General features: G+C 46.9%; 1 protein-coding gene and 1 pseudogene across 3 annotated transcripts in view; both read right to left on the bottom strand.

Annotated features, from left to right (window-relative positions):
- The window catches only part of fra10ac1 (FRA10A associated CGG repeat 1), a 43059-nt gene that overhangs the window by 3531 nt on the left and 12028 nt on the right, over positions 1–27500 (bottom strand). The window contains exons 9-13 of one of the 2 annotated variants that reach the window (XM_083634540.1): positions 14713–14826; positions 12959–13001; positions 11871–12007; positions 10814–10867; positions 8550–8634 (exon numbers count right to left, since the gene is read on the bottom strand). In XM_083634540.1, coding sequence (XP_083490666.1) covers positions 8550–8634; positions 10814–10867; positions 11871–12007; positions 12959–13001; positions 14713–14826 — 433 coding nt within the window. Of the gene's footprint in view, positions 1–8549; positions 8638–10813; positions 10868–11870; positions 12008–12958; positions 13002–14712; positions 14827–27500 lie in introns of both variants that reach the window. The other variant, XM_083634539.1, reaches the window with a different exon arrangement.
- LOC310774560 (sodium channel and clathrin linker 1 pseudogene) lies at positions 21073–23004 on the bottom strand (annotated as a pseudogene). Its single transcript has one exon. The product of its transcript is annotated as a sodium channel and clathrin linker 1 pseudogene (transcript).

The following is a 27500-nucleotide window of genomic DNA, read 5'->3' on the forward strand; positions in this document are numbered from 1 at the left end:
TCATGACAGTATGTACCAGTGGTCATGCTTCTGTCATGATAGTATGTACCAGTGGTCATGCTTCTGTCATGACAGTATGTACCAGTGGTCATGCTTCTGTCATGATAGTATGTACCAGTGGTCATGCAGTATGTACCAGTGGTCATGCTTCTGTCACGATAGTATGTACCAGTGGTCATGCTTCTGTCACGATAGTATGTACGAGTGGTCATGCTTCTGTCATGACAGTATGTACCAGTGGTCATGCTTCTGTCATGATAGTATGTACCAGTGGTCATGCTTCTGTCACGATAGTATGTACCAGTGGTCATGCTTCTGTCATGATAGTATGTACCAGTGGTCATGCTTCTGTCATGACAGTATGTACCAGTGGTCATGCTTCTGTCATGACAGTATGTACCAGTGGTCATGCTTCTGTCATGACAGTATGTACCAGTGGTCATGCTTCTGTCACGATAGTATGTACCAGTGGTCATGCTTCTGTCATGACAGTATGTACCAGTGGTCATGCTTCTGTCACGATAGTATGTACCAGTGGTCATGCTTCTGTCATGACAGTATGTACCAGTGGTCATGCTTCTGTCACGATAGTATGTACCAGTGGTCATGCTTCTGTCATGACAGTATGTACCAGTGGTCATGCTTCTGTCATGATAGTATGTACCAGTGGTCATGCTTCTGTCATGATAGTATGTACCAGTGGTCATGCTTCTGTCATGACAGTATGTACCAGTGGTCATGCTTCTGTCATGATAGTATGTACCAGTGGTCATGCTTCTGTCATGATAGTATGTACCAGTGGTCATGCTTCTGTCATGACAGTATGTACCAGTGGTCATGCTTCTGTCACGATAGTATGTACCAGTGGTCATGCTTCTGTCATGACAGTATGTACCAGTGGTCATGCTTCTGTCATGATAGTATGTACCAGTGGTCATGCTTCTGTCATGATAGTATGTACCAGTGGTCATGCTTCTGTCATGACAGTATGTACCAGTGGTCATGCTTCTGTCATGACAGTATGTACCAGTGGTCATGCTTCTGTCATGACAGTATGTACCAGTGGGCATGCTTCTGTCATGACAGTATGTACCAGTGGTCATGCTTCTGTCATGACAGTATGTACCAGTGGTCATGCTTCTGTCATGACAGTATGTACCAGTGGTCATGCTTCTGTCACGATAGTATGTACCAGTGGTCATGCTTCTGTCACGACAGTATGTACCAGTGGTCATGCTTCTGTCATGACAGTATGTACCAGTGGTCATGCTTCTGTCATGACAGTATGTACCAGTGGTCATGCTTCTGTCATGACAGTATGTACCAGTGGTCATGCTTCTGTCATGACAGTATGTACCAGTGGTCATGCTTCTGTCACGATAGTATGTACCAGTGGTCATGCTTCTGTCATGACAGTATGTACCAGTGGTCATGCTTCTGTCACGATAGTATGTACCAGTGGTCATGCTTCTGTCATGACAGTATGTACCAGTGGTCATGCTTCTGTCACGATAGTATGTACCAGTGGTCATGCTTCTGTCACGATAGTATGTACCAGTGGTCATGCTTCTGTCATGACAGTATGTACCAGTGGTCATGCTTCTGTCATGACAGTATGTACCAGTGGTCATGCTTCTGTCATGACAGTATGTACCAGTGGTCATGCTTCTGTCATGACAGTATGTACCAGTGGTCATGCTTCTGTCATGACAGTATGTACCAGTGGTCATGCTTCTGTCACGATAGTATGTACCAGTGGTCATGCTTCTGTCATGACAGTATGTACCAGTGGTCATGCTTCTGTCACGATAGTATGTACCAGTGGTCATGCTTCTGTCATGACAGTATGTACCAGTGGTCACGCTTCTGTCACGATAGTATGTACCAGTGGTCATGCTTCTGTCATGATAGTATGTACCAGTGGTCATGCTTCTTTCATGACAGTATGTACCAGTGGTCATGCTTCTGTCATGACAGTATGTACCAGTGGTCATGCTTCTGTCATGACAGTATGTACCAGTGGTCATGCTTCTGTCATGACAGTATGTACCAGTGGTCATGCTTCTGTCACGATAGTATGTACCAGTGGTCATGCTTCTGTCATGACAGTATGTACCAGTGGTCATGCTTCTGTCATGATAGTATGTACCAGTGGTCATGCTTCTGTCATGACAGTATGTACCAGTGGTCATGCTTCTGTCATGACAGTATGTACCAGTGGTCATGCTTCTGTCACGATAGTATGTACCAGTGGTCATGCTTCTGTCATGATAGTATGTACCAGTGGTCATGCTTCTGTCATGACAGTATGTACCAGTGGTCATGCTTCTGTCATGACAGTATGTACCAGTGGTCATGCTTCTGTCATGACAGTATGTACCAGTGGTCATGCTTCTGTCATGACAGTATGTACCAGTGGTCATGCTTCTGTCACGATAGTATGTACCAGTGGTCATGCTTCTGTCATGACAGTATGTACCAGTGGTCATGCTTCTGTCATGATAGTATGTACCAGTGGTCATGCTTCTGTCATGACAGTATGTACCAGTGGTCATGCTTCTGTCACGATAGTATGTACCAGTGGTCATGCTTCTGTCATGACAGTATGTACCAGTGGTCATGCTTCTGTCATGACAGTATGTACCAGTGGTCATGCTTCTGTCATGATAGTATGTACCAGTGGTCATGCTTCTGTCATGACAGTATGTACCAGTGGTCATGCTTCTGTCACGATAGTATGTACCAGTGGTCATGCTTCTGTCATGACAGTATGTACCAGTGGTCATGCTTCTGTCATGATAGTATGTACCAGTGGTCATGCTTCTGTCACGATAGTATGTACCAGTGGTCATGCTTCTGTCATGACAGTATGTACCAGTGGTCATGCTTCTGTCATGACAGTATGTACCAGTGGTCATGCTTCTGTCATGATAGTATGTACCAGTGGTCATGCTTCTGTCATGATAGTATGTACCAGTGGTCATGCTTCTGTCATGACAGTATGTACCAGTGGTCATGCTTCTGTCATGATAGTATGTACCAGTGGTCATGCTTCTGTCATGATAGTATGTACCAGTGGTCATGCTTCTGTCATGACAGTATGTACCAGTGGTCATGCTTCTGTCATGACAGTATGTACCAGTGGTCATGCTTCTGTCACGATAGTATGTACCAGTGGTCATGCTTCTGTCATGACAGTATGTACCAGTGGTCATGCTTCTGTCACGATAGTATGTACCAGTGGTCATGCTTCTGTCACGATAGTATGTACCAGTGGTCATGCTTCTGTCACGATAGTATGTACCAGTGGTCATGCTTCTGTCACGATAGTATGTACCAGTGGTCATGCTTCTGTCATGACAGTATGTACCAGTGGTCATGCTTCTGTCATGACAGTATGTACCAGTGGTCATGCTTCTGTCATGACAGTATGTACCAGTGGTCATGCTGGGGTTAAATGATTGTTTTTGTATGCGTGGCGTCCGACTGTAGCCCTGGCATAGCTCCACACACTGGGCTACACTGGAAATGCATTCTATAAACTTGAATTTTAAAGAGAGAAAATGGAGCCCACGTGCCTTTGAAGGAACACTTTGAACAGTTTTCATGTGTGACGTTTTGTAAAGGCAGGTGGGGCAGCTAAACCCTAACTATTAATTTAGGGCCTAAATTAACCTCAACTGACACAAAGTAGACCACGGACCGCCATTTGATAAGACTTTGTCCCAGGGTCACCCATCGGATACAGCTTTTGCTTTGAGATGTTTTATTACAGAAAGTGTATGAAACCCGTGACCAAACTAGTCAGACATTCTGTCATTGTGTTAGTATTGGATGGAATTATAGTGAAAATAAGGACCTCAAGGACCCCTGGGGGTCCCCGGACCCCACTTTGAGAACCACTGATTTAGGCGGTTCAAAAACATCTAGATCCACACTTTTTCTACATGAACACAGCTACTTTTAACACCTTTTCTGGAAAGGTCAGATCTCCTGCTGCTTCCATTGAACTGAGCCATTAGGCTGTGAGCGTTCAGATGACAGGGCAAAGCATGACATGCTCTGAAAGTGCACCTATAAAGGTCACATTGGAGAGCACCCCGCTCACTAGAAGTGTCATCAAAGTGTCATTTTGCCCATTTTCAACCAGCTTGGTATGATTACAAAATCAGTAGTACTGTATTATGCAATCCTGCATGGACAGAGAGCTCCCCATTCCTGGACCAAATGATGTCATAATGATGTCATTTGGTCCAGGAAGTTCTACCAATGAAGGTAGAGCGAGCGATAGTGATGGTGACAGTGATAGTGACAAAATGACACCAGTAATGATATGATACAAAGCTGGTTGAAAACCGGCAAAGTCACATGTCCCCTTAAGAAATTGCCTCCTTCTGAGACATGCAGACTTGTCTCCTTCTGAGACTTGCAGACTTGTCTCCTCCTGAGACATGCAGACGTGTCTCCTTCTGAGACTTGCAGACTTGTCTCCTTCTGAGACATGCAGACTTGTCTCCTTCTGAGACATGCAGACTTGTCTCCTCCTGAGACATGCAGACTTGTCTCCTCCTGAGACTTGCAGACTTGTCTCCTCCTGAGACTTGCAGACTTGTCTCCTCCTGAGACATGCAGACGTGTCTCCTTCTGAGACATGCAGACTTGTCTCCTCCTGAGACATGCAGACTTGTCTCCTCCTGAGACATGCAGACTTGTCTCCTCCTGAGACATGCAGACGTGTCTCCTCCTGAGACATGCAGACGTGTCTCCTCCTGAGACATGCAGACTTGTCTCCTTCTGAGACATGCAGACTTGTCTCCTTCTGAGACATGCAGACTTGTCTCCTTCTGAGACATGCAGACTTGTCTCCTTCTGAGACATGCAGACTTGTCTCCTTCTGAGACATGCAGACTTGTCTCCTCCTGAGACATGCAGACTTGTCTCCTCCTGAGACTTGCAGACTTGTCTCCTCCTGAGACATGCAGACGTGTCTCCTTCTGAGACATGCAGACTTGTCTCCTCCTGAGACATGCAGACTTGTCTCCTCCTGAGACATGCAGACGTGTCTCCTCCTGAGACATGCAGACGTGTCTCCTCCTGAGACATGCAGACTTGTCTCCTTCTGAGACATGCAGACTTGTCTCCTTCTGAGACATGCAGACTTGTCTCCTTCTGAGACATGCAGACTTGTCTCCTTCTGAGACATGCAGACTTGTCTCCTCCTGAGACATGCAGACGTGTCTCCTCCTGAGACATGCAGACGTGTCTCCTCCTGAGACATGCAGACTTGTCTCCTTCTGAGACATGCAGACTTGTCTCCTCCTGAGACATGCAGACGTGTCTCCTTCTGAGACATGCAGACTTGTCTCCTCCTGAGACATGCAGACTTGTCTCCTCCTGAGACATGCAGACTTGTCTCCTTCTGAGACATGCAGACTTGTCTCCTCCTGAGACATGCAGACGTGTCTCCTCCTGAGACATGCAGACTTGTCTCCTTCTGAGACATGCAGACGTGTCTCCTTCTGAGACATGCAGACTTGTCTCCTCCTGAGACATGCAGACTTGTCTCCTTCTGAGACATGCAGACTTGTCTCCTTCTGAGACATGCAGACGTGTCTCCTTCTGAGACATGCAGACTTGTCTCCTTCTGAGACATGCAGACGTGTCTCCTCCTGAGACATGCAGACTTGTCTCCTTCTGAGACATGCAGACGTGTCTCCTCCTGAGACATGCAGACTTGTCTCCTTCTGAGACTTGCAGACTTGTCTCCTCCTGAGACATGCAGACTTGTCTCCTTCTGAGACATGCAGACGTGTCTCCTTCTGAGACATGCAGACTTGTCTCCTCCTGAGACATGCAGACTTGTCTCCTCCTGAGACATGCAGACTTGTCTCCTTCTGAGACATGCAGACTTGTCTCCTCCTGAGACATGCAGACGTGTCTCCTTCTGAGACATGCAGACTTGTCTCCTTCTGAGACATGCAGACTTGTCTCCTCCTGAGACATGCAGACTTGTCTCCTCCTGAGACATGCAGACTTGTCTCCTTCTGAGACATGCAGACTTGTCTCCTCCTGAGACATGCAGACGTGTCTCCTCCTGAGACATGCAGACTTGTCTCCTTCTGAGACTTGCAGACTTGTCTCCTCCTGAGACTTGCAGACGTGTCTCCTTCTGAGACATGCAGACTTGTCTCCTCCTGAGACTTGCAGACTTGTCTCCTCCTGAGACTTGCAGACTTGTCTCCTCCTGAGACATGCAGACGTGTCTCCTTCTGAGACATGCAGACTTGTCTCCTCCTGAGACATGCAGACTTGTCTCCTCCTGAGACATGCAGACTTGTCTCCTCCTGAGACATGCAGACGTGTCTCCTCCTGAGACATGCAGACGTGTCTCCTCCTGAGACATGCAGACTTGTCTCCTTCTGAGACATGCAGACTTGTCTCCTTCTGAGACATGCAGACTTGTCTCCTTCTGAGACATGCAGACTTGTCTCCTTCTGAGACATGCAGACTTGTCTCCTTCTGAGACATGCAGACTTGTCTCCTCCTGAGACATGCAGACTTGTCTCCTCCTGAGACTTGCAGACTTGTCTCCTCCTGAGACATGCAGACGTGTCTCCTTCTGAGACATGCAGACTTGTCTCCTCCTGAGACATGCAGACTTGTCTCCTCCTGAGACATGCAGACGTGTCTCCTCCTGAGACATGCAGACGTGTCTCCTCCTGAGACATGCAGACTTGTCTCCTTCTGAGACATGCAGACTTGTCTCCTTCTGAGACATGCAGACTTGTCTCCTTCTGAGACATGCAGACTTGTCTCCTTCTGAGACATGCAGACTTGTCTCCTCCTGAGACATGCAGACGTGTCTCCTCCTGAGACATGCAGACGTGTCTCCTCCTGAGACATGCAGACTTGTCTCCTTCTGAGACATGCAGACTTGTCTCCTCCTGAGACATGCAGACGTGTCTCCTTCTGAGACATGCAGACTTGTCTCCTCCTGAGACATGCAGACTTGTCTCCTCCTGAGACATGCAGACTTGTCTCCTTCTGAGACATGCAGACTTGTCTCCTCCTGAGACATGCAGACGTGTCTCCTCCTGAGACATGCAGACTTGTCTCCTTCTGAGACATGCAGACGTGTCTCCTTCTGAGACATGCAGACTTGTCTCCTTCTGAGACATGCAGACTTGTCTCCTCCTGAGACATGCAGACTTGTCTCCTTCTGAGACTTGCAGACTTGTCTCCTCCTGAGACATGCAGACTTGTCTCCTTCTGAGACATGCAGACGTGTCTCCTCCTGAGACATGCAGACTTGTCTCCTTCTGAGACATGCAGACTTGTCTCCTCCTGAGACATGCAGACTTGTCTCCTTCTGAGACTTGCAGACTTGTCTCCTCCTGAGACATGCAGACTTGTCTCCTTCTGAGACATGCAGACGTGTCTCCTTCTGAGACATGCAGACTTGTCTCCTCCTGAGACATGCAGACTTGTCTCCTCCTGAGACATGCAGACTTGTCTCCTTCTGAGACATGCAGACTTGTCTCCTCCTGAGACATGCAGACGTGTCTCCTTCTGAGACATGCAGACTTGTCTCCTTCTGAGACATGCAGACTTGTCTCCTCCTGAGACATGCAGACTTGTCTCCTCCTGAGACATGCAGACTTGTCTCCTTCTGAGACATGCAGACTTGTCTCCTCCTGAGACATGCAGACGTGTCTCCTCCTGAGACATGCAGACTTGTCTCCTTCTGAGACATGCAGACGTGTCTCCTTCTGAGACATGCAGACTTGTCTCCTTCTGAGACATGCAGACTTGTCTCCTTCTGAGACATGCAGACGTGTCTCCTTCTGAGACATGCAGACGTGTCTCCTTCTGAGACATGCAGACTTGTCTCCTCCTCAGACATGCAGACGTGTCTCCTTCTGAGACATGCAGACGTGTCTCCTTCTGAGACATGCAGACGTGTCTCCTTCTGAGACATGCAGACTTGTCTCCTTCTGAGACATGCAGACGTGTCTCCTTCTGAGACATGCAGACTTGTCTCCTTCTGAGACATGCAGACGTGTCTCCTTCTGAGACATGCAGACTTGCAGACTTGTCTCCTCCTGAGACATGCAGACGTGTCTCCTTCTGAGACATGCAGACGTGTCTCCTTCTGAGACATGCAGACTTGTCTCCTTCTGAGACATGCAGACGTGTCTCCTTCTGAGACATGCAGACTTGCAGACTTGTCTCCTTCTGAGACATGCAGACTTGTCTCCTTCTGAGACATGCAGACTTGTCTCCTCCTGAGACATGCAGACTTGTCTCCTTCTGAGACATGCAGACTTGTATAGAATTCAGCAGTCGGGTCGGACCTGATGGTGAGCCAGACGCAGGGAAGCCTTTTCCTGTCCTGCTAAAGGACACTTTGACCCCTAAAGACAGCTTTGTAGAGGGGATCTAAGTGGTCTATTGCCTATATAGGGTTCAGCGTCCTATGTATGCTAAGTAGTCTGTGATGGTCTTACAGCAGCTTACGGGGTGTGATTTAATATGAACGTTAATCTCACCTTGACTTTTCCTCCACCGCAGGGGCGGGCCCTCGCCAGTGCTCCGCTTCTGATGGGCCCTCTGGCTCCTCCCCAGCCTCGCTGTCTGCTAGGAGAGGTTCAGAGAGCAGTCAGTCACGTTAGCATGAAACAATCATTATGTCAACCAACAACACCGATTTTGTCAATGTATGTCAGGGTTCCCACTGTGGCTCTGATCTTCTATTCCAGTTGGAGGATTTCCATCACCTAAAACGGTATTCCATTGATGTTGTTTTTCAGCTCATAAAAACAGCTGAAAACCACCATCCAATGTGATGAATGCGTGAAACTGTTTGGAACGCACCTCTTCAAATAACATGATATTGCAGGAAAACCAGTGGGAACTTTAAAATGTGTCCAGCTCAACCTTGAATAGCTGCTTTAAAATGTGTGTCTGTGTGAGTGAAAGGCAGTGGGGTCGTAGTGGGAGGCAATATCTGTGTGTTTGTGTGGATTCCAAAGGATGTTGAACCCAATGGCCTAACCTCTGGACAAGGAAAGGTCATTTTTGTTATGTATACGTCGTCCACCCACACCACCCATCCCTCCCTCCACCCACACCACCCATCCCTCCCTCCACCCACACCACCCATCCCTCCACCCACACCACCCATCCCTACCTCCACCCACACCACCCATCCCTCCACCCACACCACCCATCCCTCCACCCACACCACCCATCCCTACCTCCACCCACACCACCCATCCCTCCCTCCACCCACACCACCCATCCCTCCCTCCCTCCACACCACCCATCCCTCCACCCACACCACCCATCCCTACCTCCCTGCACCCACACCACCCATCCCTCCCTCCACCCACACCACCCATCCCTCCCTCCACCCACACCACCCATCCCTCCACCCACACCACCCATCCCTCCCTCCACACCATCCCTCCCTCCCTCCACACCACCCATCCCTCCATCAGACCCTGGAATGTGGCCTTGGTCTTCTTTAGGTTACACAGAGAATGGAGCCCGAGGGCAAAGACATACTTCATGTTATATTGCCAGGTGGTAAGCTCGTAACCTGACTCTGCCAGGTGGTAAGCTCGTAACCTGACTCTGCCAGGTGGTAAGCTCGTAACCTGACTCTGCTTAGATGGCGGCGGTATTGTTTTCACAGCAACAATACTGCCCCCATCTGGCAGAGTCAGTTTAGCAAGCTCTGGCTTGGACAGGTGAAGACGCAGAAACGATACTAAAGCTGTAGTTCCTCAAATGGCCACTTGAGGCTGGCTCCAAAAGGAAATCGTTCCCCGCCGACTTTACAACAGTTCTACAGCCTGGTTCAAAGAGCGGTTTTGTACTATATAGCTAATTTCACCTTTCATATCAACTGTACAGGGGGGGGGTCTTTATAGAACTCAGCGTTTAGAGTCAAATAACAAATATAGCAGGCGGAGCTGTGGCTCTGTGGGAGAGGAGCTGTGGCTCTGTGGGAGAGGAGCTGTGGCTCTGTGGGAGAGGAGCTGTGGCTCTGTGGGAGAGGAGCTGTGGCTCTGTGGGAGAGGAGCTGTGGCTCTGTGGGAGTGGAGCTGTGGCTCTGTGGGAGAGGAGCTGTGGCTCTGTGGGAGAGGAGCTGTGGCTCTGTGGGAGAGGAGCTGTGGCTCTGTGGGAGAGGAGCTGTGGCTCTGTGGGAAAGCCCTGGTCTCGTGCTGTCTCATGCGAGCTGCACAAGAACCCCAAGATGGCGACGGTCACATTCTCATACTCTAGGCTTCAAAACCAGAGACATCACGCCGACTCCTTCCATATTTTTTGATATAGTCTAATTATGAAAATTGCTCACAAGGGCAAAGCAGGGAAAGGAAGGAAATGAAAGAAAGAAAGAAAGAAAGAAAGAAAGAAAAATAAGGAGAGAAAATACACAGAGAGAGAAAAGACAGGAAATAGAAAGACTGAGAAAAAGAGAAATAAAAGAGAAAACGACAGAGAGAGAGAGAGAGAGAGAGAGAGAGAGAGAGAGAGAGAGAGAGAGAGAGAGAGCGAGCGAGCTCTGAGTGCCTGCTGTCAGTCTATTACTATCAACTCTGGGCCTAATGGATGTGTTTCCCAGAGGGACAGTGAGAGGCCTGGGGGAAGAGATGAGCAACTGTCGTTTGTGTGTGTGGGTGGTGTGTGTGTGTGTGTGTGTGTGTGTGTGTGTGTGTGTGTGTGTGTGTGTACGTGCGTGCGTGCGTGCGTGCGTGCGTGCGTGCGTGCGTGCGTGCGTGCGTGTTAGGGCGGTCATGATGGCTACCTTTGTCCGAGTCCTGCGACTGGTCTGAGCTGCTGGAGGAGGAGGAGGAGTGATCTATGAAGCGAGGAGAGGAAGACAGAGCCATAAACAGTTATCAAATAAACTACGCTTTAAACCTTAAAGGGAAAATGGCAAAATAATGGTGTCAAAGACAAATGAAAAATAAGAATGGCATCGCTTCCAAGAACTTAGCGTGAAATAGAACAGGCTGTTCCCCTCTCACCCGATTACTGCCTTGAAATTAATGAGGCCTTTTACTTGGAGAGGAGAAAATAGAGAGAGGAGAGGAGGGGAGAGGAGAGAAGAGGAGGGGAGGAGAGGAGAAAAGGGGAGAGGAGAAGAGAGGAGAGGAGAAGAGAAGAGGGGAGAGGAGAGGAGAGGAGAGGAGAGGAGAGGAGAGGAGAGGAGGGGAGGAGAGGAGAGGAGAGGAGAGGAGGAGAAGAGAGGAGAGGAGAGGAGAGGAGAGGAGAGGAGAGGAGGGGAGGAGAGGAGAAAAGGGGAGAGGAGAAGAGAGGAGAGGAGGAGAAGAGAGGAGAGGAGAGGAGAGGAGAAGAGAGGAGGGGAGAGAGGAGAGGAGAGGAGGGGAGGGGAGAGGAGGAGAAGAGAGGAGAGGAGAGGAGAAGAGAGGAGAGGAGAGGAGAGGAGGGGAGAGAGGAGAGGAGGGGAGAGGAGAGGAGGAGAAGAGAGGAGAGGAGAGGAGAAGAGAAGAGAGGAGAGGAGGGGAGAGAGGAGAGGAGAGGAGGGGAGAGGAGAGGAGGAGAAGAGAGGAGAGGAGAGGAGAAGAGAAGAGAGGAGAGGAGGGGAGAGAGGAGAAGAGAGGAGAGGTGAGGAGAGAGGAGAGGAGAGGAGGAGAAGAGAAGAGAGGAGAGGAGGGGAGAGAGGAGGGGAGAGGAGAAGAGAGGAGAAGAGAGGAGAGGAGAGGAGGGCAGAGAGGAGGGGAGAGGAGAAGAGAGGAGGGGAGAGAAGAGAGGAGGGGAGAGGAGAGGAGAGGAGAGGAGAGGAGAGGAGAGGAGAGGAGAGGAGAGGAGAGGAGAGGAGAGGAGAGGAGAGGACTTACCTTGGTGCCGCTTGCGTTTGTGCTTCTTGGAGTGGGAAGACGACTTGGATCTCCTCTTCTTGCTCTTCTTCTGTGGTGGTTCCTCGTTCTCCTCTGAATGCCTTGTAGTCTTCTTCTTTGCTTTCACCTCTCTCCTCCTAAAAACATATTGAGTTAACGTTCACAGCGTCCAAGAGTATACCACAACTACACGTCCACAGCGTCCAAGAGTATACCACAACTACACGCCCAGAAATACTAGAAATACTACTTGAAACCCGGCATGTTCAAAGGCATTTCCAGAGGTAGATGAACGATTCTTGGCATAAGATTTTGAATGGATGAAGACATTCTAATAGACATGTTTTTATGAAGTCTAACAGTCTGAAAGGTCTGGGAAAGTTTCAAAATGTATGATAATTTCATATACATGTAAATATATGATCATGTCATATACATGTAAATATATGATCATGTCATATACATGTAAATATATGATCATGTCATATACATGTAATATATGATCATGTCATATACATGTAAATATATGATCATGTCATATACATGTAAATATATGATCATGTCATATACATGTAAATATATGATCATGTCATATACATGTAAATATATGATCATGTCATATACATGTAAATATATGATCATGTCATATACATGTAATATATGATCATGTCATATACATGTAAATATATGATCATGTCATATACATGTAAATATATGATCATGTCATATACATGTAAATATATGATCATGTCATATACATGTAAATATATGATCATGTCATATACATGTAAATATATGATCATGTCATATACATGTAATATATGATCATGTCATATACATGTAAATATATGATCATGTCATATACATGTAAATATATGATCATGTCATATACATGTAATATATGATCATGTCATATACCGTACATGTAAATATATGATCATGTCATATACATGTAAATATATGATCATGTCATATACATGTAATATATGATCATGTCATATACATGTAAATATATGATCATGTCATATACATGTAAATATATGATCATGTCATATACATGTAAATGGGCAAAAGGAATGTTGGCTTACTTGTGGTGGTAGTTGAGTTTGAAGGAGCATTCAGGGCATAGTCCTATCAAAGAGAGTGCCAGAAAGTTTTGCATCATCATCACTTTGGTCCATTGTTTATCATTTCTAGTAGTATTGCTATTGTTGTTATTGCTATCATTATAGCTATAATCAGAGGGCTATAACTTTGACCTTTGCCCTCGTAACTGGTTTACTGTAATGTTGCTGAATTGGTAAATGAAGCTTAGGGTGCTTTCTCAGTGGGGAACGATTGCTTTAGTTGCGTTCCGTTCCGTGCCAGAGTACGATTGCCCCACCCTCCCCTCTCCCCTGCTGGTCAGTTTTCAAAGTTTTTCCGCGCTCGGGAACGGAACGCAACATTTGGAGAGTACACTTGCGTCACCAACCACGCCTGGAGTGTATCCTCGCCCGTGTGTTGTATATGTGGTTCGGTACGGTTGGCGTTCACATTCGCAAGTGTTCCGTCCCCGGGCACACCCAAGCGTTCCCCCAGACCACCTTTTCAAGTGGGGTCAGTTTGGGGACAAGTGTGCTCGGTTTCCGCTCCCGGGTCCCCACTGAGAAAGCACCCTCAATCTACGGTTGCAGTCACTTGTACCAAGATAAAGCAACAGATCATTTCAGATCTTCATCATTTTGATGGTGACGGGTGATCTGGGCTCTCTGTAGATTCCCAAAGAAAAACAGTAATCTGTTGCTTTATACTAGTACAGTATTTAGATTGATCAGAAGAGCTGTTTATATAGGATTTCCTGTGGGAATTCCAAAATCAATAAAATGTCTATTTAAAGGGGGGGGGGGGGGTTACCCCAACTCAACATCTCTCACCCTGACGGCACCCTGACATAAGTCCTAACCAGTTCTCTGCATCTCTGTAAAGCAGGAGTGTCAAACTCAATTTCACCCCGGGTCACATCAGCATTATGGTTGCCCTCAAAGGGCCGGTTGTAAATGTAACACGATATAAATGTATCTAGCCTAGGTGTTATAATATTTCATAATTGCCTCTGATTTGGTTATTATTGTTTTTTTTAGTAATAACTTAATACTTAATAACTAGCTCTGAAAGCAGAATTATAGGGAAAACAATGGCAAACAGACAGCTAGTAGCCTACAACTATTATTCCATTTAACAATAGCTATTTTAAGCCATATTGCGAAGAATTGTATTGCGCAAATTGTATTCTTTGCTAGCTCTCGCGGGCCGCATAAAATGAGGTGCCGTGCCGGATCTGGCCCCCGGGCCTTGAGTTTGACACATGTGCTGTAAAGGCCATGCAGGATGAAGATGAGCTCGCTAAGATGTTAAGAGCCAGGCGGGGAAATATTCTTTTGACAAGACAGGGGCCGGAGGAGAGGCTGGCTGGGGACCAGGGGGAGGTGAGGTGGGGTCCTTGAAGAGATGAGGACACGAGGATGAGCAGAAAGAAGTCGTCTGGGCCAGCTCGTTAAAACCACCTGTCATTTCCTGCTCGGCTAAGTTCACTTATGAGTGGTGGGTCTTACAATTATGGCAATTATTCTAACAGGATTGTCTACAGTATGATACCTGAAGGAGGATTATTATGCACCGAGTCTTAGACAGGAGCCCCCAGACAGACACAGTTAGTCGCACACGCACGCACACGCACGCACACACACGCACACACACACACACACACACACACACGCACACACACACACACACACACACACACACACTCCTTTTAAGAATAATCGGAGAAAATCGAGATGTCATTTGTCTTGTGGCTTACTGAGTTTGACCAGTGCGTTCCGCTTCTCCCCCTGTTCCACGTAGGCAAAATTCACCTCCCAGCTCTTCAGGCCTTCCTGCTTCTCACAGCGCTTGTTACCACACTGGAACTGTCCTGCAAGACCACACATACACATCACCCGCACCCAAGTGTTAGTACTGATCCTACTCAAGACCACACATACACATCACCCGCACCCAAGTGTTAGTACTGATCATACTCAAGACCACACATACACATCACCCGCACCCAAGTGTTAGTACTGATCCTACTCAAGACCACACATACACATCACCCGCACCCAAGTGTTAGTACTGATCCTACTCAAGACCACACATACACATCACCCGCACCTAAGTGTTAGTACTGATCCTACTCAAGACCACACATACACATCACCCGCACCTAAGTGTTAGTACTGATCCTACTCAAGACCACACATACACATCACCCAAGTGTTAGTACTGATCCTACTCAAGAGCACACATACACATCACCCGCACCCAAGTGTTAGTACTGATCCTACTCAAGACCACACATACACATCACCCGCACCCAAGTGTTAGTACTGATCCTACTCAAGAGCACACATACACATCACCCGCACCTAAGTGTTAGTACTGATCCTACTCAAGACCACACATACACATCACCCAAGTGTTAGTACTGATCCTACTCAAGAGCTCACATACACATCACCCAAGTGTTAGTACTGATCCTACTCAAGAGCACACATACACATCACCCGCACCCAAGTGTTAGTACTGATCATACTCAAGACCACACATACACATCACCCAAGTGTTAGTACTGATCCTACTCAAGAGCTCACATACACATCACCCGCACCCAAGTGTTAGTACTGATCATACTCAAGACCACACATACACATCACCCGCACCTAAGTGTTAGTACTGATCATACTCATTTTGGCAGGTTACATTTACACAACACTGTACACATCAAGCTAGTATAAATGCTAGGGGTGGGAATCACCAGATGCCCACGATACGATACTAAAACAATACTTGAGTCACGATACGATAGTATTGCGATCTTGCGATACTGCCGATATTGCAATATATTGAATATTGCGATATATTGAATATTGCGATATTTCGATATATTGCGATTTCTTACTTTTTCAACTGCAAATGATGTCACCAAAGGAATACTTTGTCAACACCTGGTTTATATAAGAACAATTTTTCAGTCTGTACATCTGACTTCAACCATTTTATTGCAGCAACATTGTCAAGTAGACAGACCAACAACTTTCATAAAGTCATGTCATAGTTGCATGCACCTGACAAACTGAACTGTTTGTTACAGTCTACTTACAGTCCACCTTAACTGGATGTGTGTGTGGACTACTGTACTTAGGTAGTTTTTGAACAATGCCACTTCACTTACACAAAACATCTTGTGCAGCCCATTCAGTAACTGGGGAATTTGTAAATTACTGTTATGACAAAACTGTTACTGTTCAAACAAAATGAAAATATGCTACCGTTTGTTTACTGCTGGGCTTGGAACTAAAGTTTATAGTAGCCGGTGGCCTGGCATGGCCTGCACATTTTTTTTTTTTTTATATCGATACTTGGCGTCCAAATATCGATACAATATCGTCAGGCAAAATATCGCGATACTATGGTGTATCGATTTTTTCCCCCACCCCTAATAAATGCAGTGCTGTTCTCCGGCGCATCAACCAATGCAATGCAGAAATGTCAGACAAATAATAATTACTCCAACTTAATACACACCAGCATTACATAGATGGACACGTTCATCGATTTGGCTACATCATAATTGTAGGGCATGGGAGCGAATGACACATTTGGCATGTTGGTCAGATATAGCCCGTCTAATTGAGGTGTAGGCTTCAACTGCTCGTTTGTCAACAAGCCACCAGTTAGGACAAGCATAGAAACCACAGGACAAATGCTCCTGTATCCAGAGAATGATCATGTATGATAAGTGCTATAGCTAAAGAAATAAAGACAGGGAGAGACTTTTTTTTAAATAAGACAGGAATAGAATTGATGCAAGTGTCTACCCACTGAACTGAAAATACGTGTGTGTGTGTGTGTGTGTGTGTATAATAAGTTGTTTATGTATATGTATTCTTGTGTATTTATGGATGAATTTGTGCATGTCTTTTTGTGTTTTTCTTTTTCTTTTTCTAAGCCTCCTGTGGGCAGGTGTTGTAAATTAGTGTTTCGCTACAGTTTGTAGAGAAACGCTAATTTACGACAACTAATTCACAACACCTATTGTGTCTCTCAAACACTAAACACAGTGCATCTAGTAGTTCTTGGGCAAACATGCATGGTACAATTGTAATGCTACTGTAATGTCCCTGTCAAATATAAATTAAACTGAACTTAAAGATATGGTGGAAAAATACGTTTTAGGTAAAAAAATAAAAAAATAAAACAGACAAAAAGTCTCCAAATTTGGGTTGTTTCAGGTGAGCAGCAGCACCAAAGCTCTGGTTCTTGCTCACTCTGTCATCACTGACTTTTCTTTCTGTAGTATTTTCCACTTCCGCTTATTGTACCTCCTCCTGTTCCCTCTCATTAGATCTCTCTCTCACACTTCTGCCTCCTCTCCCTCTCCCTCTGCACCCATCGAGCCTCCCTCCAGCCTTCTGCCTCCTCTCCCTCTCCCTCTGCACCTCTCGAGCCTCCCTCCAGCCTTCTTGACAGCCTGCCTATAATTATCCCAAAAGGGGCTTAAGATGGGGGATCCTCCAGATTGTGAGAGAGGGACAGACAGAGTGCGTCAGAGCGGTCCATTCCTGGCCCAGGAATCCCGCCCCAACCTCCACCCAGCGAGATGTGGACACATCCAGGTTAGGGATGCACCGATATGAAAATTTTGGCCGATGCCGATAACCGATATTAACATTGCTGTTATGGCCGATGACCGATATTTACCGATGTCGATATGATCTGTATAAAACCACATTTTTATGATCATCACATTTTGTACATACTGAAAAACACATGTTAACACTGAATTTGAAAAAGTTATGCATTTCTTTATTTGCAAAGCCTTTGGAAAAGCCCATAAATCATAGATTTACTGCATTATTTCATATCAATGTGAAGAATTTGGCTGATAATGATAACCGATATTAACATTGCAACATCTGACCGATACCGATATGACCGATATGTTAAAAAATGACCAACATCGGCCGATACCGATATGATTGCCGATATATCGTGCATCCCTAATCCAGGTGATGTGATGCCACTCGTCACGGCTGCCGCCCACCTGGACCATAAGGCAGACTCTCTCTTCACGTGCCGCATGAGATTAAGGCCCTATCACCTCAGCTAGAAAGAGAGAGTTCAGGCTCAAGTGCTCCAGTTTGATTGGTTGGGCTTAGTTGCAGGGGGAAATTACATCAGGGGGAAATGACATAAAATATCAGCGAGTGAAATAAAACACAAAATATATGAGCAGGTGCAGCTGAGATAAAGTCCAGTTTGGGCTGGAAAATAAGTGATTATGGATCTATAAAAATCTATGGCTCCAGGGTGATTGCTGCAAATATGGAATATTTCCGTGGTTGGTCAATTCATATGTCTATCACGCATTTGTTTTGGTCTTAGGGGGGCAGTCCTTTATGGGGCAGCGTAAGGGACAAATTTAAGACTACTGAGAAGCCGTCGGAGGCTATATCTTTGCCGAAGCCAGCTATGGATCTGGCCAATGATCTGTCAGCACCGGCAACTGAGAGACCGTCAGTGAGAAATGAGAAGCCGACTACTGATTTGTCTTACCTAGCAGTCCACTGGATCATCTATTGACTAGGCTGGTCATTAGCTTGTCTAAGCTGGCTACTAGCTTGGAGAGGCTAGCAACCCACTGGATCATCTATTGACTAGGCTGGTCATTAGCTTGTCTAAGCTGGCTACTAGCTTGGAGAGGCTAGCAACCCACTGGGTCATCTATTGGCTAGGCTGGTCATTAGCTTGTCTAAGCTGGCTACTAGCTTGGAGAGGCTAGCAACCCACTGGGTCATCTATTGGCTAGGCTGGTCATTAGCTTGTCTAAGCTGGCTACTAGCTTGGAGAGGCTAGCAACCCACTGGATCATCTATTGACTAGGCTGGTCATTAGCTTGTCTAAGCTGGCTACTAGCTTGGAGAATCTAGCAACCCACTGGGTCATCTATTGGCTAGGCTGGTCATTAGCTTGTCTTAGCTGGCTACTAGCTTGGAGAGGCTAGCAACCCACTGGGTCATCTATTGGCTAGGCTGGTCATTAGCTTGTCTTAGCTGGCTACTAGCTTGGAGAGGCTAGCAACCCTGGTTTGTTGTTGTCACGCTAACGTGCTTGACATTTAAATTGAAAGGGTTGGCAGATTAGAATATAATCCATGAACCATTTTAGATTTAAAGCATAACATATTTTCGTTGAACTATGAAGCTTTTGCACACAATTTCTTTTTTTTTCCCTGAAAACTTTTCGCGGACCCCCTGGCAAAGTGCCATGGACCCCTGGGGGTCCCCGGACCCTAATTTGAGAACCACTGCCCTATAGGATATTATTTCTGAATGCGTGACTCATTATAGCCACGTAAAAATGTCTTAGAAATCTCACTTAACTAAGATCACTGAGCTCTACTGATTATTTCCCCTTGATTTTATTCATGGCAGACTTGAATATTAATGCTGCTTATGAATCAGCTTACAAATACATGTTCTCCCTCCATTCTCTCCTCATTTCAGGCTGCCCTCTCTCTCATGTTTACAATTAGTGCAGGGTGCAGCGACTGGGGCGACAGGGCCTTTTCAGTCGCTGCACCCTCCCTCTGGAACACTCTCCCCATCCACATCCGTCAAGCAAACACCCTACCATCTTTCAAACAGGTCCTCAAGACCCACCTCTTCACACTCGCCTTCACCTGCTAACCCCATCACTTATTTTCTATTTATTTTACTATTACAAATGTACTTATTAAATTATTTTACCCCCCCACCATTCACTCTCAAGGAGTCCATTGTTGACTTACTTAACGACCCTGCGTTGACTGTTCTCACCTCCTCAACGACCCTACGGAAAGATCAGTTGGAGCTTGAAGGAGCGCAGAACTGAAGACAAATGTTCAAATATCGAACGTGTTTCGCGTCCGAATCGCACGGAAACAGGGCACTGCACTCCGCCGGGTCGCCATCAGCGCACTCCCTGAGTTTCAAGTCGATCCGACCAACGGTTCTCGAGATACGCGAAGGACAGACAGAGAGACGATATCGTCATTATAGTATAGATAGATAGATAGATAGATAGATAAACGCTACAACAGCATTGCAACAATTTAAGCAATGAATGTTTTCTTAAAGCGTTGCTCGAACTGTTGCCCAGGGTATCACAGCCGGAACTCATGTAAACAAAGAGGACAGAGACCTCTGAACAGCTGGCTGCATTTTTTTTTATCACTATAGGCCCTTTTCACAGCAACCATTTTGAGGTGGGTAAAGCAGGAAGTAATGCAGGTGTAACCAATAACATTAATGAGGGCCATCATTAATTATTGGTTACATCTGCTCTACTTGCGGCTTTACCATCTCAAAATGAGTCCGGTGAAAAGGGTCTATGATCAGATCAGCGACAGTCACTATCATACAGTCTCTGGATCCACCATGGCTGTGTTTTTGCATGGTTTTTGTGGGCGGGTGTTCTTATCTGGAGGAAACCCCAGGGGAGTACGGGGACAACATGCAAACTCCACACAGAAAGGCCCTTTTGATGAGATAGCCCCCCTGGGCAGTAGGCACTGAGGACATGGCAAGGGGGACACACCCTCAGCGCCCACAGTGTCCCAGGCGGGAATCAAACCAAGGACCTTCTTGCTGTGAGGCGACAGTGCTACCACTGCACCACTGTGTCTATGGTCAGCACAGTGCTACCACTGCACCACTGTGTCTATGGTCAGCACAGTTCTACCACTGCACCACTGTGTCTATGGTCAGCACAGTGCTACCACTGCACCACTGTGTCTATGGTCAGCACAGTGCTACCACTGCACCACTGTGTCTATGGTCAGCACAGTTCTACCACTGCACCACTGTGTCTATGGTCAGCACAGTGCTACCACTGCGTCTATGGTCAGCACAGTGCTACCACTGCACCTATGGTCAGCACAGTGCTACCACTGCACCACTGCACCTATGGTCAGCACAGTGCTACCACTGCACCACTGCACCTATGGTCAGCACAGTGCGACCACTGCACCACTGTGTCTATGGTCAGCACAGTGCTACCACTGCACCACTGTGTCTATGGTCAGCACAGTGCTACCACTGCACCACTGTGCCTATGGTCAGCACAGCGACAGTCACTATCATACAGTCTCTGGATCCACCATGGCTGTTTTCCTTCGCTGTGATGCCAGCATACTCAGCTGTTGTGTAGCAGTGGTTGCCCTCTGTTCCGCGTATGTCAGTCGTCTCTGGAGATGGCTGGTCTTCTCTTGGTACTCTGCTAGCTGCCTCTCATACTCGGCAACGGTATCATGTTCAGTCCCCAGTTGAATCTCTAGCGCTTGTGAACGTTGATTCTGACGCTTCACCTCTGCCTTGAGGCTGTTGAGTTTAGTCTCTGAGGTCTTGGTCAGGTTCTTGGCCTCCTCCTTCCAGCGCTGAGCCACCCTCTGCTGTGCTGTGAGGAGACGTGTCAGATCAGTGCTGGAGTTTCGACTGCTCTCCTCCAGCTCCCGCACCCGCGCATCGAGCCCCAGCTCCTTCACGCTGTACTCCTGCTCCATCTGTGACACCTGTTGCTTGACCTTCTTCTGGGCCAGCAGGCTGGCCTTGTGCAGCTCATGCATCTCCCTACGGAACTGCAGGTTCTCCTGTTGGAGCTGGAGCCGCTCATCACTGATGCTGGCACAGTCGTCCCGGGCCACTGCCAGAGAGTCCTGCAGCCGCTGCACCTCCTCCTGGCACCGGGACAGCTTCTCGCTGTAGTCCATCTCCATCTGTTTGAGTTTGCTCTGGGTGCTCTGCAGAGTGATGCCAATGTCGTCTTTCATCCTCTCTGCATCTAGACACCTCTGGTGGAGAGCATCTATCTTCCTGAACTCCGGCTCTGCCCTGCCATCATTATATACCTTCTCCAGTTTCTCCTCAACGGCTTTCCTCTCTCGCAGGGACCTCTCAAACTGAGAGTCTTTATTTGCACACTCCAGTTGCAAGGTGGAGAAGTCCTCTGCCATGCGGATGATTTGAATGTTGCACTGCTTACGCACATTCTCCACCTCTTTCCTGGTGCGGACGACAGCATCCTGGATCAGCTGCTTGATGGCCTCATTAGTCTTCTCCAACTCCTCCATCTTTTGCTTCTCTCTTAACAGGGCCTGGTCTTTCTGCAACGTAGCCTCATCGGCCAGCTGAATGCTCTCACGGATTTTGGCCAGGGCTTCATACCTCTCCTCTTCGAGGGAGGTACAGCGCCCGTGGAGCTCGCCCACCTGTCTTTCCCACACCACCTGCTTCCTGCGCCCCGCCTCCACCTCCTGAGATGCAGCGTTTAGCCTGACCTCTAGCTGACTCAAGCTAGAGAGAAGCTGCTGGAGCCTCCTGTCTGTGGCTTCCTCTCTGCCCTGAGCCTCTGCCACGTCTTCGTCTCGTCTCTGTATCTGCTCCTGGATATACTGTTGCAGTTTGGTCATCTCTTCTACTTTGGCTGTGGCTGTCCTGAGTTCAGTCTTTGCCTGCCTGAGCTGGCTGCGTACCACGTCCATCTCTGCGCTCTGCTCCGTCACTCTCGTCAGTAACTGTTGCTTAGCTGATTCCATTTTCTGATTGGCCACTTGGAGTTTGTGGGTGTGCTGCTGGGACTGAAGAAGCTGATCCTTGAGCTGCTGTCGCTGACCATCATAAATGTGTCCTTGAAGGTTTCTGATGACTCCTTCTTCCTCCAGTGCGCTGCCCTCTGCTCCTGATGCCACCGGCAGGGCCTGAAGCTGCCTCTCCACTGACTCCCTCAGCTCTGCATGCAGCCTTTCATTCTCTTTGATAACCCTCTCTAGCTTCACTTTGACATCTGTCATCTGCGCCTGGTTTCTGCGCAGCTGTTCAGTCATTTCCTTATGTCGATCATACGCTATCAAAGTAGCCATATTACTTTTGTCTGAGAACCAGGGAGCAGGAGACTCTGCATGACTTGTCTTCTCAACCTGAGCTGGTGTGACTTGAGAGCGTCGCCCATGCTGGCTGAGAGCAGAGTTTAACCTTTGAAGTTGATCACGCAAAAACTCACCTTCTGCTTGCATGGTGGAGCTCATGCTAAAGTATGAGGTTGGCCGTCCCTTTTGAAGCAAAGCAAAAGAGTTATTTCAAAGCTCTATGACGGTTTCCTTACTCATACCCTAAGAAACTGCTCAGATTCAAGTTCAAATGTCAATTTTCTGAATTTGGGAAAGTTGTTCACAAATATTGATTGGCCTTCCCTTGACCACAGGGATAAAACAGATATGTGCTCAAACTGAAAGGTAACTATATAGAAACAAACTATATTAGACAACAACTTAGCAGTCAAATTCATAGTTACTCAATCATCTTCACAGTGGGGGAGTGTAATTTGCCACATGACAACCCAACACAATATTAAAATGTTCTTCAACAGGCATTAGACACATTTCAAACAGGACACCGGAGTCTGGACTTGGACTGGGTGGCTTGGCCGATGTGCAATGTTGTTGCCGCAGGTTGAGGCTTTATTGGCTGGGCTATGAGCAAGAGTCGTCCAATTTAGATCCTCAACAGGGAAGGATTTATGACATCACTGATGATGTTACAATGTCAATGACATCATCAGATTTAGGACATCACTGATAAGTCATGTCATTTCATTGATGATGTCACACTAGCCCTGTTCGGAATCGAATGACAGAACCTATGACAGAAATAGTGGACAATTAGTGTGTCGCCATTTTTTTATAGTGTACATAACATGAGTGACATCAGTTCACAGGACATTGTCATTGTGACATCATCAATGATTCACTCGGGGCATCACTTTTCACTGATGACATCACTGATAACATCACCGATGACATCACAATTGCGAATGACATCGCTGGTGACATAATATACACATTATGACATCATTATGACATATGGAGTCCGAGCCATCGATGATTCAAGTTTCAAGATTCAAGATTTTTATTGTCACTCCGTAGTACAAGTATCACGTGTGAAATTCTTGTGCTGTAGACTCCGTTACAACATAGTGCAAGATAACAGGGCATATAGGTGCAAAATAACAGGGCATATAGATGCAGGAAAACAAGCAATAACAGAAAACCTTTTTTCTTTTCTTTTCTAACATAGACACCTTTAAACACAATTAAACATTCTGTTTGCACAGGTGCAAATAACATAGGCATAATTAAACATATGTAATGGTAGCAGCTGCCGTACAGCTACTACATGATTGTTGGGAGTTTATTTGTGTATGTTAAGGAGTCTCGTGGCCTGCGGGAAGAAACTGTCCCTCAAGCGATTTGTACGTGCTTTTGGGACCCTGTATCTCCTCCCTGAGGGTAACAGGGAGAACAGGCTGTTGTGGGGGTGGTTTGTGTCCTTGATGATCTTCAGGGACCTCCTGAGGCACCGCTGGTTGTACAGTTCCTGCAGTTCTGGCAGCTCACATCCTGTTACGTGCTGGGCAGCGCGCCTCACTCTTCTTAGCGCCCTGCGGTCCATGGTGGTACAGTTCCTGTACCAGGTGGTGAAGCAACCAGTCAGCAGGCTTTCAATGGTGCCTCTGTAGAAGTCCCTGAGGATTTTTGGCCTTAGCTCAAATTTCTTCAGGCGTGAGTCCGTGTAGTCGCTGTTGGGCCTTTTTGACAACAGTGGCAGTGTGGCTGGCCCATGTCAGGTCCTGGTGGATGTTGACTCCCAGGTACTTGAAGCTGTCCACCCTTTCCACCACTGTGCCATTGATGGTGATTTGGGGGTGTGCGCCCCCCCCTACTGTAGTCTACAATGATCTCCTTGGTCTTGGAGACGTTTAGAGAGAGGTGGTTGTCCTGGCACCATTGTTCCAGGGCCTCCACCTCTTCTCTGTAGGCCGTCTCGTCGCTCCTGGAGATCAGCCCCACGACTGCTGTGTCGTCTGCAAACTTCACGATGGTGTTCGAGGTTTGAGTCGCCACGCAGTCGTGGGTGTAGGGGTCGTACCAGAAGGGGCTGGAGACGCATCCCTGGGGCGCTCCTATGCTGATGGTCAGTGGGGAGGAGGTGAGGTTGCCCACTCTCACCACCTGGCGGCGGCGGTCTGTCAGAAAGTCCAGGATCCAGTCACACATTGCTGTGTTTTAGTCCCAGATCCTTGAGCTTGCTTACCAGCCTGGAGGGTACTATGGTGTTGAATGCTGAGCTGTAGTCCACGAACAGCATTCTCACACAGGTGAGACTGGCGAGGGAGGTGGGCGTGCTGCACGAGGGCCGAGAGGTCGGGCCGGGAACACGGATGTGGAACGGGAGAGCGAGGAGAGCGAGGCGGCCGGAGGGAGGAACATTGAGGAGGGGGAATTGATGTGGTGTCCTGTGAGAGGCAGCGGTGTGCCGCAGGGCATCCAGTCTGCCGGGAAGCCATTAGAAGAAGAAGAAGAAGAAGACCTCGCCACCAGGCTGAGTCGTCTAGGACTGTATGACATCATCGGACAGACAGGCCCTCTTATAGATGCCTCGGCCCCTAGTGGCCACGATGTGAAAATTAATGTTTTGTACCCCCCCAGAAACAGCTAATATGCACAACCTTTCTCATGGGCGTTGGGATCAAAAGGCAGATTTTCAAAAGCAAGGTGGCGTAGACTCCATTGCTGCTTTACAACATTTGACCACAGGCACATACTGTATGTATGATGAACAGATATGGAACATCTTGTGTGTTTTGCTGACTGGTGCTTGGGTCTCCTCACACACATCAGGCAGGCTAGCCTCGCCTCGCCTCGCGTGCTGCAGGAGGGGAGCTGGCATTAGGCTGGCTGACTAAGCCTGTTAGGAGAGGAGTCTCCGCTCCTGTCCTACGTCAATGGATCCTAATGCCACCAGTCAGTGACCTGAGATCAAGAGGGACACGGCCCGACAGATGGCAGGCAGGCAGCATGATTAACATTCACTGGCTGAAGTCACAGACAGAGTGACCCAGGCACAGGCAGGCCTTCTCTCACTTTTTATTCACTCTTGGGTAACTGGCAAAGTTGCACAAAACATACCTGGACTCCAACATAGAAAGCTGATGGTTTTCAGTCTACTCCAGCCTCGCGCCATTTACGTCTTATAAGACCCGCAGAGGCGCAGACGTTAATGTGATTCCCTTGAATGCGAGACTTAACGAGCCAGTTACATGGCGTTGCATTCTTAGACATTGCCGTTTGCTTTTATTTCGTATGTTACATACAATTGGCTAAATGATTAGTTAGCTTGACTCTAGAATTGTGTCAGATGCAGGCACTAAGCGGCCATTTTATCCAATGATAGCCTAATCTTGAGCAGCCGAGGGGACTATTTTGTCTCGCCGGTTCTCAACTCATATTCAAGGTTATGAAAACTAGATTTTGATTGCAAAATGCATGGAAATATAAATGAATGGTCTTGTTTTGTTTCTTTGGCAAGTGACCATGGTATAAGCGGGTTAATGCACGACGAGGTGTCCATTATCAGAAATTATTGGAAGACGTGGAGGCGTGAACCGTCCGAGGCGAAGTGCATTAACCCTTACATATATACTCACATCTGGGAGCTGACCAATGCAGCCATATTATACAGTTGGCTATTCTGCAACAGTTGGGGGTTTGGATTTTTATTTAAGCACTGTAATAGTAGTTTATGTGGAAATTGAAAGTGTTTCTCATTCACATCCCCAGGCAGAGCCTTCCAGTTTGGGGATATGAATTGGCAAACACAAGGATGTTTCTCTGACCATCCAACCCCACTACAAAAAACCCTCTCAACACAAGGGAACTGATTCAGGATTTGCCTTTTTATACCGGTCGTTCCATAAGATCATAATTGACAAGTAATCCTGGATGCTGACCTCAGATACGGTCAGCACTCTTTCTATCATTTGCAACCTTTTTTGACTCCAGGGGCTCCCGTTAAATAAGCAGGCTGAGGAGCATAACATGCAACTGAGATTATGGTGTTTGTACAGTAATGTGTCTCAACTAGGGGTGTCACAATATATCGTCCCACGAAATTTCGCGATAGTAAAACGTCACGATATGTATCGTTGAGATGAAATCTCATATCGTGAAATTTTTTTTTTTTTTTTTTTTTTTTTTTTTTTTTTTTTTTTCCAAAAATAGACAAAGAAACGTCTTTGTTTGTTGAAGTTCAATGTGTGGAAAGTAGTTCAGTTGAACAAGTCTCTGAAGAGACACATGAGAAGTTATACAGGAGAGAAACCATTCAATTGAGTTTCTGGCAAAACTGTTTACTTGACAGGAAAAACTGAAGATGCATAAAAAATAGACTAAGAAAAGTCTTGTTTGAGTTTGAAGAAAAACTGAAGATGCATAATGAGAATTTATACTGCTGAGAAACCTTTTAGTTCAAAGTAAATCTAAGTGACGGTGTAACTCATTCTATTTCAAGATAAGCCTTATCTCCAATCTCATGTTTTTTCTAGTTGTTATTGTAATAACAATTTCCCACAACAACATGTTTTGTATTTGTGCATTTCAAATAAAATACTACTTTTCCAGTCATATATTGTCATTATTCAAGTTTAAAAAAATATTGTTAAAATCGTATCGTA

The sequence above is a fragment of the Poromitra crassiceps genome (genome assembly GCF_964638095.1).
Source record: "Poromitra crassiceps genome assembly, chromosome: 4".
NCBI classification, from domain to species: Eukaryota; Metazoa; Chordata; class Actinopteri; order Beryciformes; family Melamphaidae; genus Poromitra; species Poromitra crassiceps.